Genomic DNA, 16404 nt, shown 5'->3' with positions numbered 1-16404 from the left:
AATTAGCTATGTTAAAATTGCTAGTCCTTCTTGGAAGAACCATTTGTAAGTTTTATATATGTCTATATAAGTATATGTATTCCCTATAAATTTAACCAATAATAATTTCAACAATATAGCTAGCCACTAATAATTGGAGGCAGTCTGAAATGTTCTGGCATTTACTAGTAGTGGCCAGTGGTCTCAGCTATGGAACTGTTTATGTCATCTCAAGGAGAGGCTGATAGGAATTGTGCTTTAATTAGTTTAGTTTATGCTAGGGCTTTAAAACTTTTTCTAAAGTTATACTATATTTTCTGGCCACAATAGCCTCCTTTATATGGATTTGGTAAGATTCAACTTCTTGACTTGTGATTTTAGATTTTACTGTTTACCTTTGAAAACTCTTGAAATTACTTGAACTTCTGTTCAAACTCAAGCCTGAGAACATTTTGTACAGATAGAAAATTTCCAGAAACGGAATCATCCTTGATTTGCTTTGTTTCCTTAATACTAGGGACATTTGAAAGGTCTAGAAATAGAAAAAAGTTACTAACATCACACTGGAAATACTCACTGTTAAAACACTTTCTATTAATGTAAAAATCTTTTGTTAAGTAATGGATTAAAATGTAATAATTAAATTTTAAGAGATCTGTATTGATAGATGTGTATAATTAATTGCTTCCTGATGCCCATTTTTCCCTCCAACCAGTGTTCTCATTTGTCCTTTCATATTCCTGAGAGAAAGAAAGGGGACAATCATTCAATGTTTGTTTCTTGAAAGAGACACTTATACACACACTTATTGATGATTATTAAAGAAATAAAAACGGAGTGTTGTGAAAGTAACTTGGTCTCAAGAGTAAGGAAACCTTCTAACTCTATCTCTGCCTCACCATCCTTGCAAACATCTGGTTTATGTGGCCATTCCTTTTAAGGGGAGAGGGAATCAGAATTTTTTTTTTACCATTAATTTAAAAAATACTCCTTATTAAAAAAAAAGCACTAACAGTACATATAGACATCAAATGTCAATTAAAAGTCCCTTTGACCCTCCTTCATTTTGTTTCTAGTACAAAGGGTTTTAGAAGTTTATTAAATGATAAGTAAAGCACACTAATTAAAGGTTACTATATTATATTGTATGCTATCATTTAGTTTCAGATTTAGCCTTTATTTAAACTATCTCTCATCATTACTTTTTATTGTTGTTGTTTGTAAACATTTTCCAATTTCTTTTTCCTTCCTAGTTTATTCCCATGCCTGTACTCTATGGTGTATTCCTGTATATGGGAGTTGCATCCCTTAATGGTGTGCAGGTAAGGTTTCTGTGACAACCTAAGAATAGTAGTATAATTCTTGTAGTAAGGACATTCCAGTAATGGTCTTGAAATATGACCAGGAAAGCGAAAGAGTTGATTTTTTTTTTTTGGTCTCAAGAACGAGATCTAACAACTTTCAATGTGCTCTTCAAGATACTATTTGTCCATTTACCTTTACCCTATACCAAGAATAGGCTCTGTTTTTGAATTGCTTTCACATGGCTGAGATCAATGATCAAAAGTCTTGTACTGATAAAAGAATCAAGTCAATATAGTTAGCGTGTTGTTTTGATGGAAACTTCAGCTATTCACAACTGACCTCTGTTAAAAAATCATTAGGGAAAACTGTAAGGGACTTTTTCTTTCAGTTGAGGTTAAATTTAATTGGCATCAGGAAACTGAAAGTACTTCTGCTTTCTGGCACCTTGTTAATTGTAGCCTTATTTAGCACTTAGTAATGTTTTAATGGGAAAAGACTGCATGTTCTTTGAACATTATAAGAATTTTTGAACCCCTTCAAAATAATCCTTGCTTTCATTTATTGAATTTAGATTAATTTGGTTTTACAGTCAGATAAAGCTGGGCAAGTGGCCAGACTCCCCAAAAAAAGAGAAAAGACTGCTTTATTTTTCCCTGTTAGGTCCATTGAGTAGAATTCTTCACCATTTGAAGATTTGTTGTTACATACAAATTGGTTCTTAATAGATAGGACTAGATAAATGTGAAAGTGGGTTTCTTTGTGCCCATGAGTCTTTTTGGGAAGGATAAATTTGTGAAAATATTCCCATAAAGGGAAAATTATGAAAATAATATGATCCCCTAAACCAGTAATTACTATTGTTGTGTGGTCTAATAAACCAGTCTAGACCAGAAGTTTGATTCCATATCTAGGTGTCTTATCAATGGTTGGTACTAAGTATATATGTTTATTAAATAGTGAGAAAAAATCAATAATTCATCCTGATGGGAGAAAAGTTTTGCTGAAGGAATAACTGGTAGATTTCTTAACTTCTGCAGTGTTGTTGTCGCTTTCTCTTTCTCTACCTTTGTCTTTTAGACCTTTTTTGTGAGATTTGATTTAGCAAGAAATTTTGTAACCCAATTCTTACAAATGGGAGGGTTCCTGTCAGTCAAAAATAGCCCTTGGAAAAAGGAAAGAAAACTCTTTAGATAGGATATTCACTCCAGAGAAGATTGTCTGTGATAATCTAATTTACTTTTACACTTCTTCCTTTCTACCAGAAAGAAAGCAGAGAAATTACTTATGTTCTTTCTAGTTCCTGTCCTATCCCACAATTATTCATTTCAATAGCTATTTACCGAGCATTTACCATCTAGAAGTCCCTATAAGTTTTCAATTATCTTTCACCATCATCATAGAGAAAAGTATGAGTTAGATGTTTTCTTTCAGCATATCATTACTAAAATAGACACAAGATCATCTATTGTAAGACTCAGATAATAAAAATAGAAACTAGATGAGCTTCTAGAATTTATATTTTGCTGTTATTTTATTCTGCATAACATCCTGGTGAAGTAATAACAAATGTTAGAAGACTTGTACTATCACTTACAATGACTGTGCTAGAATGAATTTCTGCACTCCCCGACCCATGATTTGTCCCCTGAAAATTACCTTAATAGAAATCACTAATTGTTAGTAAGGCATAGAGAAAATGGCCTTATATATCAACTCCTGAAGTAATGCAACTGACTGCTCTTCTTCTCTCCTCCCCAGTTCATGGATCGTCTGAAGCTGCTTCTGATGCCCCTTAAGCATCAGCCTGATTTTATCTACCTGCGTCATGTCCCCCTACGCAGAGTCCACCTGTTCACTTTCCTGCAGGTGTTGTGTTTGGCACTGCTCTGGATCCTCAAGTCAACTGTGGCTGCTATCATTTTTCCAGTCATGGTAGGAATTCCTTTGTTGAACCTACCCATGTGGTCACACTGGTACTGTGTGGTTTTTGTGATATTGAAAGGTTAAGTGTCTTCTGTATCTTCAGTTTTTTCCAGGTTTGACCTAACCGCTGTGATCAGTTGTAATATGATTTAAGGTGGTTCCCATGTCTGCAGTCCATGACTGTACCTTAGAGTCAGACCCACCTAAGTTAAATTCTGGTGCTAATTCATGCTGCTTAGTGAACTGCCCTGAGCTGCCATTTCCTCATCATAAATTGGGGACAGCATTGCTGTTATTGTCTGGAGGTTTACTGATAATGGTATCAGGTGTCTAGTACAATGCATTCCTCATAGGGAGCACCAATATCCATTTGTTATTTTAAAAATATCAGTGTACTGTGGAACCAATATAAAAACACAGTATAATACAATTCAGTCTAGATAATAGGGAAGTTTGGTAACTTCTGAGAGGTTATCCAGTGAATCAGAAGAAATGGAATGAGTTGTTTTTGAAGTTCCTCCTGGTTTGTATCATGCTAAGTCTAAGGATGAGGCTGGGCTCTCTATCGTTGTCGTGATATGATGAGAAACAAAGGAAAACAACTAATATTCACAAGTGAAAGAAAGGAAAACTAAAATGCTGGCTCTTTGATTCTTGTAAGACAGTGCATATATATACACCCAAAAACAAGTCACATAGCCAGCCTTATATCTACTTTGTCTCTTGCACAGTTTTGAAAATAGAATCTCCATATACTGATTATATTCTGTTTTCTAAAAACCCTCTTAATCTTAACTAGGGTTATTTCTTTATTTTATGTATATTTGTTGTTTATAATTGTTTTTTTTTTCTTCCAGGGAGCAAAAAATAATGGTATAAAATATTGGTGATATTTGTAGAGTCAGCATTGTCTTCTTTTTCTTTAAACTTTAAGTTCTTTTTTTAAATTTATTTTTTTAATTGAAGAAGTTGTTGGTTTACAGAAAAGTTATGTAAAAAAAATGCAGTGTTCCCCTATTCCTCCCTATTGTTGACACTTTGCATTAGTATGGTATCTTTGTTACAATTGATAAAAGAATATTAAAATAGTACTATTAACTAAAATCCATAGTTTATATTAGGTGTATTTTCCCCATATACCATCCCATTATTAACACCTTGTATTAACGTGGTACATTTGTTGTTAATTCATGAAAGAGTATTCTTGTACTATTGACCCTGACCATCATCCACAACAGGGTTCACTGTGTTATATAGTCGCATATGTTATCTTCTAACTTTCATTCTAGTAACAGATACAACCCAAAGCTTCCCCTTTCTAATGCATGCACATCCATAATTCAGCATTATTAATTACATTCACAATAATGTGCTACCATCACCACCATCTGTTTCCAAACCTTTACTATCAACTGAAATAGATATTCTGTACAAATTAATCAGCTGCCCATTCTCTAACCCCAATCTATTCCCTGGTAAACTATATTCTAGATTCTAACTGTATAATTTGCTTAGTATAATTAGTTCATATCAGTTAAAACAGAAAATTTATCCTTCATGTCTGGCTTATTTCACTCAGCATATGTCCTCAAGATTCATCCATGTTATTGCGTGTATCAGGACTCCATTCCTTTTTACAGCTGAATAATATTTCATTGTGTATATATATATATACCACATTTTGTTTATCAGTTCATCAGTTGATGAGCATATATTAGTCAGGGTTCTGTAGAGAAACAGAATCAATAAGAGATATCAGTCAGTAGTATGCGATTCTTTAAGAGTCTCTCATGCAGCCGTGGAGATGTAGAAGTCCAGGTTCCACAGGCAGGCCGCAACCAAGGTTGCAGTGAAAGTCCAATGAAGGTTCTTGACAAGTTCTGGGAGATGTTGGCTGTCCATAGACGAGCTGGGAAATTCTCTCTTAATGCTAGAATCACTTCCCCTTTTAAGGGATTCAACTGATTTTGTTAAGCATCACTCATTGCTGATGGCAATCTCCCTGATGTAATTATAACCAGCCTACTATGATTTACTACTGCAGTAAAGTCAATGATGACTAAAGTCCATAAATGCCCTTGTATTACAGTTAGCCCAGTGCTTGCTTGACCAAACAACTAGGCACAATTACCTGGCCAAGTTGACACAATAGCCTCACCATCACAGGGCACTTAGGTAGCTTCCATCTTTTGACAATTGGGAATAATGCCACTATGAACATCAGTACCCAAATATGTGTTCACCTTCCTGCTTAAAATTCTTCTGGGAATAATGCCACTATGAACATCAGTACCCAAATATGTGTTCACCTTCCTGCTTAAAATTCTTCTGGGTGTATACCTAGTAATGGGATTGCCAGGATATAGGTAATTCTATTCATAACTTCAGGAGGAACCATCAAACTGTCTTCCACAGTGGCTTCACCATTTTACATTCCCACCAGCAATGAATATTTGTATTTCTCTGCATCCTCTCCAACACTTGTAATTTTTTTTTAATAGTAGCCATTCTAGTAGGTGTGAAATGATATATTTTGATTTGCATTTCGCTAATAATTAGTGATGCTGAGCATCTTTTCGTGTGCTTTTTAGCCATTTATACATCCTCTTTGGAGAAATGTCTATAAAGTTCTTCTGCCCATTTTTATTTGGATTGTTTACATCTCCATTTTTGAGTCATAGGATTTCTTTATATATTCTGGATATTAAACCCTTATTGGATATGTGGTTTCTAAATATTTTCTCCCATTCAGTAGATTGTCTTTTCACTTTCATATTAAGTTTTTTGATACATAACATATTCAATTTAGATGAGGTCCCATTTATTTTTTCTTTGTTGCTTGTGCTTTGGGTATAAAGTCTAAGAAACCATTGCCTAACACAAGATCTTGAAGATGCTTCCCTACATTTTCTTCTAAGAGTTCTACAGTCTTGGCTCTTATATTTAGGTCTCTGATCCATTTTGAGTTAATTTTTCTATATGGTGTGAGATAGGGGTCCTCTTTTCATTCTTTTCCATATGGAAATCCACTTATCTCAGCACCATTTGTTGAACAGGCACTTCTTTCCCAATTGAGTGGACTTGGCAAGCTTGTCAAAGTTTTGATTGGGATTGCATTGAATCTGTAAATCATTTTGGGTAGAATTGACAACTTAACAAAATTTGGTATTCTAATCCATGAACATGGACTATTCATCCATTTATTTATGACTTCTTTGATTTCTTATAGAAATGTTCTGTACTTTTTTTTAATGTGCAAGTCCTTTATGCCCTTGGTTAAATTTATTCCTAGATATTTGATTCTTTTAGTTGCTATTTTAAATAGAGTTTTTTTCTTGATTTCCTGCTCAGCTTGTTCATTACTAGTGTATAGAAACACCACTGATTTTTGCATGTTAATCTAGTATCCTTTCACTTTGCTGAATTCATTTCTCAGCTCTAGTAGCTTTGTTATCATTTTTTTCAGGACTTTCTATATATAGGATCATGCTATGTGTAAATAGTGAAAATCTTCCTTCTTCCCTTCCAAACTGGGTGCCTTTTATTTCATTTTCTTGCTGAACTGCTCTGGCTAGAACTTCTAGTAAAAGTTGAATAACAATGGAAATTCTTGTCTTGTTCCAGATCTTACAGGGAAAGATTTGAGTCTTTCACTACTGAGTATGATGTTTGTTGTGGGTTATTCATATATACCCTTTATCATGTTGAGGAAGTTTCTTGCTATTCCTATTTTTCTAAGCATTTTTTGTCAAGAAATTTTTGTCAAAAGCCTTTTCTGCATCAGTTGAGTAAATCATGTGGATTTTCTTTTTGTTTCGTTGATACAGTGTATTATATTAATTGATTTTCTTATGTTGAACCACCTTTGCCTACCTAGGATAAAACCATCTTATTCATGGTGTGTAATTATATGAATGTGCTGTTGGATTATATTTGCAATTATTTTGTTGAGGATTTTTGCATCTATATTCATTAGAGAAATTGGTTTGTAATTTTCTTTTCTTGTAGTATCTTTATCTGCTTTGGTATTAGGATGTTGTTGGCCTCATGAATGAGTTAGGTGGTGTTCTCTCCTCTTCAGTTTTTTGGAAGAGTTTGCACAGGACTGGTATTAATTCTTCCTGGAATGACTGGTAGAATTCCCCTGTGTAAGCATCTGGTCTTGGGCTTCTCTTTGTTGGGAGGTTGTTGATGACTGAGTCAGTCTCTGTGCTTGTAAATGGTCTATTGATGTTGGAGTCTTCTATTTCTTATAGCTTCAGTGTAGGTTGTTTTCTTCTAGGTTGTGTAACTCATTACAGTTGTTCATTGTATCCTTGTTTGATCCTCTTATTTCTGTGAGATCAGTTGTAAAGTCACCTTTTACTGATCTTTTCACAGAACCAACTTTTGGTTTTGTTAATTCTCTTGTTTTTTATTCTTAATTTCATTTATTCCTGCTCTAATCTTTGTTATTTCTTTCCTTTTACTTGCTTTGGGGTTACTTTGCTATTCCTGTTCTAGTTCCTCCAAGTGTGAAGTTAAGTCTTTGATTTAGTGCTTTCTTCTTTTTAAATTTATTCATTTAAGGCTATAAATTTGCCTCTCAGCATAGGCTTCACTGCATCCTGTAAGTTTTGATACATTATATTCTCATTTTCATTTGTCTCAGGATATTTATTGATCTCTCTTGCATTTTTTTTTGACCCAGTAATTGTTTAAGAGAATGTTATTTAATTTCTATATATTTGTGTATTTTCCAGTTTTCCACCTGTTATTGATTTCTAGCTTCATTCTGATATGGTGAGAGAAGATGCTTTGTATGCTTTCAATCTTATAAAATTTATTGAGACCTGTTTTGTGACCCAGCATGTGGTCTATCCTGGAGTATTATCCATGTTAACTTGAGAAGAATATATAACCTGTTGTTTTTGAATGCAGTATTCTGTATATGTCTGTTTATCATATTATTCAAGTTCTTTGTTTCCATATTGATCTACTGTCCAGATGTTCTATCTTTAATGAGTCTGGAATATTGAAATTTCCCACTTTTATTGTAGAGGTGTCTATTTCTCCTTTCAGTTTTGCCAATATTTGCTTCTTTATTTTGGGGCACCATGGTAGATGCATAAATATTTATAATTGTGTTATTTTTCTTGGTGTATTGCCCCTTTTATTAATATATAGTATCCTTCTTTGTGTCTCATAACAACTTTTGTCTTAAAGTCTATTTTGTGTGATGTTAGTATAGCTACCCAAGGTCATTTTGTCTATATTTGCATGGAATATCTTTTTACATCATTTCACCATCAGCTTTTTGTGTCTTTGGGCCTAAGGCAAGTCTCTTGTAAACAACATATACTTGGATAGTGCTTTTTTATCCATTCTGCCAACCTGTGTATTTTGATTGGGGAGTTTAATTCATTATCACTCAGTGTTACTACTATAAAGCCAGTACTTACTTCAGTCATTTTTTTCTTTTTTAAATGTCTTGCTTTTCCTTTATTGCAAACTCCTTTTCTGTTTAGTTGGTCTTTTGAGGTATATCTGGCTGATACCTTTCTCATTTCTTTTTCAGTATATTTTTAAATACTTTCTTGGTGGTTACCCTTGGATTTATATTATACAACCTACATTTACAACCTTCTGATTTGAAAGGATACCAACTTAGTTTCAGTAGTATACATTTTCTCTGTTCCCCTATCCCTCTTGTGTTTTTGTTTTTTGTTTTTGTCTCTCATTACCACTTTATAGTTTGTATATTTGTTATCAGAAAATATGCCTCATTCATTATTTGTCTTATGATTCTTCTTTGAATTAAAAAGTAGAGTTGTGTATTGAGGATACCATACAATTTCTTTTGCATTTACTCTTTTAGTTACCCTTACTGGTTATGTTCTTTTCTTCATACTACTCCAAGCCCCTCTCTCCTGTCTTTTCCTTTCAACTGCAGAACTCCCTTTAGTAATTCTTGTAGTAATTCCTTTATTAACAAATTCTCTCAGTTTTTGTTTATCTGTGACTATTTTAAACTTTCCATCATTTTTGAAGAATAGCTTTGCCAAATAAAGAATTCTTGGCTGGCAGTGTTTTTTTCTTCCAGTTCCTTAAATATGTCTTAACACTGCCTCCTTACCTCCATGGTTTTTTATGTAAATCAGCACTTGGTCTTATTGCAGATCCCTTGTATGTGATGGATTACTTTTCTCTTCCTGCTTTCAGAATTCTCTCTTTATCTTTGGCATTTGACATCTAATTAGTATGTGTTTTGGGGTAGGTCTATTAGGATTTATTCTGTTTGGAGTACTTTGTTTTTCTTCGACACATATATTTATGTCTTTCATGAGAGTTGAGAAATTTTCAGCCATTATTTCCTCAATTATTCTTTCTGCCCCTCTTCCCTTCTCTTCTCTTTCTTGGACAGACATGATGTGTATATTTGTGCACCTTGTGCTTTCACTCGAATCCCTGAGACACTGCTCATATTTTTATTCTTTTTTCTATGAGTTCTTCTAACTCTATAATTTTTTAAATTTTATTGAAATATATCACTCATACATAAACATACTTAAACAATAAATGTATAATAGTTGTGAACTTACAAAACCAACATATATAACATAAAACAAACATATATAACATCTCACACTTTTTAAACCTTTTTAACTAATGATTAAAGAGCATTGTCAAAATATTACCACTAAATAAAGTATTTTCCCCTAACCAATCCAATTATTATCTTTATATCATTTATATATGAACATACATAAACAATTAAGTGTATAGTAAAAGTTGTGACCTTACAAAGCATACATGCACAACATCATTCAGGGGTCCCATACATCAACCCTTCATCAACACCTTGTATTGTCATGAGATGTTTGTTACAAACTATGAAAGAGCACTATCAAAATCTTACTACTAATCATAGTTCTTATCTTGCATTTGGTGTGTTTTCCCCCAACCCAGCCTATTATTGGTTTTTTAAATATATATTTTTTTATGACAGAAGTTGTAAACTTATAAAACAATCATGCACATGTGCATTCCCAAACAACATCGCTCCATTAACACACCACAATATGGTGTGTCATTTGCTACAGATAAAATAATATCATCTGATTATTGCCATGTCTGACTCTCTAATTTTGATTGTCCTGTCTTCAGATTCACTGATTCTTTCCTCTGCCTGTTCAAATAGTCTGTTGTATGTTTCTAGTGTATTTTAATCTCTACCATTGTGCCTTTCATCCCCATTTCTATTTTTCTTCTTATACTTTCACATTTATGCTCACACATTATCTTCTTAATATCCTTTATCTCCTTATGCATATTTTTCTTCATCTCCATCAATTGATTCAGGAGAGAAGTTTGAACATTTTTGATTAGTTGTTCCACTTCTGAGTCACCTTTGAACTTTTAATTTGTTCCCTTGACTGAGCCTTATCTTTGTGTTTCTTAGTATGGCTTGTAATTTATTGCAGATGTCTAGCCATCTGATTAACTTGATGAATTACCTCTGAAGTCCATTTCTCTTTCTTGTCTGGAGTTTCATTTTTGACTGGCTTTGTATTAAAGCTCTTCTTTGACACTTGTTCTAACTTATTCTAGACCATTTGAATAGCCTGTGTTCAACTGTTTAGATTTTCTCAGCTCTTCTTCATCTGATTCTTGCCCTGGATATATAGCACAATTTTTAAGATTGTATTTTTTTTTGCAATTGTTTCACCTCCAAGAGACAACTTCCTTTTCTCTTTTCTTTCTCTGGGAATCTTGTTTACTTCTGTTTTGTTTGTGTGTGTGTGCAGATTTTTTTTCTCCAGCTCCTATCATTTATTTAAATTCTCTCCCTCACTCAGTGCTCTGTTTTCCTTACAATTTTCAGTTCTTGTACCCATCCTGTTTTGCAGCAGTTCAGTTTAACCTTCCTCCCCAGCTTTTTTGGGTGTGAGGTTTTCTACCTCCAGTTTCTTCCCTATTAGGGTATCCCACCCCATGGAGCCAAATGCGGTCAATCCAAAAAAGTGGGTCACTTCAGAAAAGTCTGTTTTACCTTTAGGTGATCCAACCAACTGAAACTGGATTGAGTGAGAGCACAGCAGTTTGTCCCAGCCTTTCTATTGCAGTTTCTCTTCCCTCCCCCTCCCCATGTGCCCTTGTATATGCAGCACTCCTCAGCACTTTGTGTTCCATTCTGGGTCTCTGTGGACTTAGGTCCTGTGCTTGGATATGCATGGAGTTCTAACTCACTGCTGTGAGTTCTACACTTTTTGCCTGTGGTGGGAGGGACTTGGTCTATGTTACTTCTATGTGACTCCCAAGCTCTGCAGGACTGAATGAGGGAAAGGGCAATAGGAAAAGACTGGTAGCCTGGGATTGAATTTTCTTACCTGGTATTTTTCTGTTTCTTTGATTCAGCATTTGTGGAGTCCTTCTCCAGTCTCTACCATTCTCCAGAGGTCTAAGAAGGTGATATTTGTCCTTTTATTGACTGAATCTCTGGGTAGACTTTTTCAGGAGATGTCTTACTTCGCCTTGTTGATGTCACTAACTTTTTCTTCTTGATGGTCTCTTTTCTCTCTTTTTAAACTCAAACTCATTAACTTACTGAAACACACACTGAATGTGAGGACTGATGCTCATTTACCTAACAGTATCACATACCTACCTAGTAGTTCTGCTATAACTAGGAAAAAATGAAGTTAGAACTGGACAAGTTTTAAATATACCCTGTAAATTACTTAATTATATATGCCAAATAGTAATGAAAAATGCCGTCCCTGTGTAAATAACTTTTATCTTTTTAGAGTTTATATTTGATCTCAAAAGAACCTTATAAACTTTTAATAGGGTAGATATTATTAATTTTTCTGGGAGATGAAGATACTGAAACATAGAGAGTATGATGTAAATAAGGACAGCTGTTTAATTTGGGGTTGAACCAGGACCCAAGTCTTAGATTCCTACTTCCTATTGCATATTAATTTTACTAAGAAAAATCATCTTTAATGTATCTTAACTTACTTCTCAAGCGCCATTCTTAGAATCAAAGACTCACAGGTTAAGAATGCTGGTTTTGGAGGCAGACAGCTGGGACTCTTTGTATCCTTCCTTTATCTGGCATTGTGATCTTGCATAAGATACTTAACATCTTAAACTTCATTTTCCTCAATTGAAGATGGAGATAATAATATCTACTTCTTGGGGTTGTGGTAGAGAATAAATAAGATAAAATTCCCTTAGAATTTAGCACAGCATTTGGCATATGGTAACTATTCACTTAATGGTAATTATTGAAATAGCCCAGTAAATTAAGTGATTTATGCAGACATTCAAGGGCTTCCTCATTGTTAGTATTTGGAAGGTGTCTTAATGCACTGTGTAATATACAGATTTTCTCTTTTTAAAAAACATGATGTTTTAATTTCAAATAATTTAAAATTTACAGGTTTTCCCCTTTAAACTTTTAATTATTTTATTAAAGACCTGTTTCAAAAAATATTTCTTTCACATTAAAATTCTAGTTGAATGAGTCCACACGTTTCAATGGACAAAACAAAACGAGTGTTAGCTAAGACTTTTATGAATCAACTTTCCCCTAAATAAAACATTTATGTTCTACTTAATATAAGCCCATTCAAGCAAGAATTCTGTCATGGTTTAGTCTTTTACTAAACAGACTTCTGCTTATTTTGATATGGGAAATAATATGCACTATTAATTCATCTTACATGGCAATCTTACATACTTTTTACCTGTATCCTCTCAGATCTTGGCACTTGTAGCTGTCAGAAAAGGCATGGACTACCTCTTCTCCCAGCATGACCTCAGCTTCCTTGACGATGTCATTCCAGAAAAGGACAAGAAAAAGAAGGAAGATGAGAAGAAAAAGAAGAAGAAGAAAGGAAGTCTGGACAGTGACAATGATGATGTAAGAAATTTTCCAAAATTCCAAAATAAAGCTAGCTAAGTAAAGCTGAAAAATGTATTTCTTATCCCTGATGCAAGATAGAGGGTTGCTGAGCTCCAAGAACATAAATCTGACTGCATCACATGCCACTCATTTCTCCTTCTTTTGTCCTTTATTTTCTCTTGTTAGTGTTTTATATTTTCTGAAATCTTTCTGTAACCATTAATGCCTAATATTGGCATAGTGACTTCTAAAAAAAAAAGCGCACAACATTACCACATTTAAAGAACTACAGTCTCAGAGATGTGAAGGAGGTTGCTTGATAAAGCTATAAAATGTTTTTACTTTCCTATTGATAATCCAGACATTAAGTTTGAGAGAACAAACTTAATTTGTAGTTTTAAGCATAACATGGTTAGACATCAATCTCAACCTACATAATCCCTGTCTCTACTTGAGGATGTGCTCAACCAAAGTTCTCTGCTATTGTACTTAAACACACACTCTGTTTATACTAACATGATTTGTGATTGTTTTCTAATAACCTTCAATAAAATAGAAAGGGAGCTAGAGTTTGGGTTCTTTTTATATACTTGTGGTTATTGTTACAGTCCAGATCGTCCTCCTGCCATTGACTGATAAAATTGAGAAATAAAATTATTGCCCATTTCAGAAATGCAGATTCTCTAATAGAGTCTGTAACCAATATTAAGAGAAAAGCTAGGATTTTTTTATCTTCACACACAGTGTTTATTTTAGTAGTCTTTTGAAAATACTGACAAAATGACATTTTCTATGTGATGATTTGTTCTGGATTTTATGCAGTGCATTATCAAAATTTTTTTTTATCACCAGTCTAAAGTGGGAGTATAGTTACTTTTTAATAAGTGTCCATTCTGTACTTAGTAGTTTTTAATGGCAATGTCTTTTTATTCTGATTTGTCATAGCAGTTGTTTAAAGTATGTATTTTGTTCCTATTTTACAGGTAAGAATTTAAATTAAGAAATGTTATTTTTCCAAGTATAACAACCATAAGTAACAATGCCAAAATTCTAATCTATGACTGTCCCAATTATTTCCAATTGGTCAGGCTGTCTCATTATATTCTTTTTGTAGAACTTGGAAATAGTACAGTGAAGTAAGGCAGCAGAGAGAATTGGATTTTACATAAATTGATCTAAAAAGAAAATGGCTAAATATATGAAGTACATTTAACCAAAGGAAAAAAGCTTCTGAGGGAGCTTTTATGACTGTAATCATTTATCTTCAATAAGAACAAGTATATAGAATTTGTTTCCAATAATGACAGAAAAGAGGAGATTATGTTTAAATTGCAACAGAGATTAAGATGCATGTTAAGATGAATGATTGTTTATGCATTCAAATAGAAATCAAAAATTGAAATAAATTTCTAGACCAAGAAAATGTTTAAAAAGTTGCCTGAAATTTTGAGATGAATGAAGCAGTGTTTAATTTTTTAAAAAAGATTTATTTATTTATTTATTTCTCCCCCGCCTCCCCTAGTTGTCTGCCATTTGCTGTGTGTTCTTTTGTGACCACTTCTATCCTTATCAGTGGCACTGGGAATCTGTGTTTCTTTTTGTTGCCTTATCTTGTTGTGTCAGGTCTCCATGTGTGCGGCGCCATTCTTGGGCAGGCTGCACTTGCTTTCGCGCTGGGCATACTCTCCTTACAGGGTGCACTCCTTGTGCATGGGGCTCCCCTACGCAGGGGACACCCCTGCGTGGCAAGGCACTCCTTGCACACAACAGCACTGCTCATGGTCCAGCTCCACATGGGTCAAGGAGGTCCGGGGTTTCAACCGCACACCTCCCATGTGGTAAGCAGACGCCCTATCCATTGGGCCAAGTCCTCTTCCCTAATCATAAATTTTTAAAAGAGACTCTCAATTTTTAAAAGAGACTCTCAGTTTGTACACTCATACATATTGTGAACATATGAAATAAGAATGTGGAATCCTTTTCTCTAGTGGTTTTTAAGAAAAAATAGTAAAATATCAACTTTAAGGAATGATTTAAATTTAGTGCTCCCTAATGCCAATAGTTGGAGCAAATGAACTCCTGAGGAGTCTCTTGCAATTCTTAGATTTGATTTTCAACAAATATTTAAACGGTGCTATTCTTTTATTAACAATTTTTACCATCTTCAATTTTATATTTTCAACAGATTTCCTGAAGATTATGTGAGATCATGTTTCCTTTCTTTTTCTAATCCTCTTCTTGGCTCCCTTTCCCCCTTTCCCCACTGCAAACAAAATATACATTTGTTCCTCGGTAAAGAATCTAACCTGCCAATTTAGAGTAAATCTAGGTGGCAAGTTCTATGTTTTGATCCCATTATTTGGGGGACCTAAATTTTTAAAGTTACTCTCCTAATGTTCACCTGATAGTCTCACAGTGTGAGGGCCATGGATACAGACAGTCATACAGGGGCATGAAGTTTATAGTTCTAATATTTCTGATCAGTAATATTGAAAAATTTGACTTGCTATCATTTTGCCTTTCGTCATTTTTTTCTCCATTTAAAAAATGTATTGATGTATATCATTCATACATAAACATGCATAAGCAGTAAGTATATAATAAAAGTTGTGAACTTATGAAACAAATATATGTAACATCATACCAGGCTCTCACATCTCACCTCACTCTACCATCCATACCTTGAATTGTTGTGAGACATTTTTAACAAATGATGAAAGAGCATCCTCAAAATATTACTACTAACCAAATTATCTTACATTTGGTTTATTTTCCCCCAAAGGACCCTATAATTTTTTTATATCATTCATACATGGACATACGTGAACATTAAGTGTATAGTAAAAGTTGTGAGCTTACAAATCAAACATGCATAGCACCATACCAGGGTCCCATACATCAGCCCAACACCAACACCTTACATTGTTGTGAGACATTTGTGTATTTCCTCCCAACCCATCCTGTTATTTTTTTAAATACATTTTTATTACAGAAGTTGTGAACCTACAAAACAAGCATGCATGTGCATAGAACTCCCAAACAGTACACATTCATCAACACACCATGCTGTGGTGGAGCATTTGTTACAGATCATGACATAATATTATCCAACTCTGGTCCATAGCATAGACTTCATACTCCCCCATTATCAACACAGTATGTCTTTGGCAAAGATGCGTGGATATTACAATATTGCTGTTAACCACAGTCTGTAGGTCACTCCAGTTGTATTTTTTCCATGCTTCTCCACATTCCCACCACCCTGCAATAGTGAGATACATCAGCTTTAGTTCACAGAAGGGCAC

The 16404-nt window shown here is 34.1% G+C and overlaps 1 protein-coding gene across 10 annotated transcripts in view; it reads left to right on the top strand.

Annotated features, from left to right (window-relative positions):
• SLC4A4 (solute carrier family 4 member 4) overlaps positions 1–16404 on the top strand; it is a 445649-nt gene that overhangs the window by 419596 nt on the left and 9649 nt on the right. For all 10 annotated transcript variants that reach the window (XM_058297298.2, XM_071216116.1, XM_071216109.1 and 7 more), the window contains 3 exons: positions 1233–1301; positions 3043–3216; positions 12956–13117. In XM_058297298.2, coding sequence (XP_058153281.1) covers positions 1233–1301; positions 3043–3216; positions 12956–13117 — 405 coding nt within the window. The remainder of the gene's footprint in view (positions 1–1232; positions 1302–3042; positions 3217–12955; positions 13118–16404) is intronic.

This window comes from Dasypus novemcinctus, chromosome 1, assembly GCF_030445035.2.
Source record: "Dasypus novemcinctus isolate mDasNov1 chromosome 1, mDasNov1.1.hap2, whole genome shotgun sequence".
In the NCBI taxonomy this organism is placed as follows: domain Eukaryota; kingdom Metazoa; phylum Chordata; class Mammalia; order Cingulata; family Dasypodidae; genus Dasypus; species Dasypus novemcinctus.
Note: the sequence above shows the minus strand (reverse complement) of the source record. Positions and strands in the feature narration are given on the sequence as shown.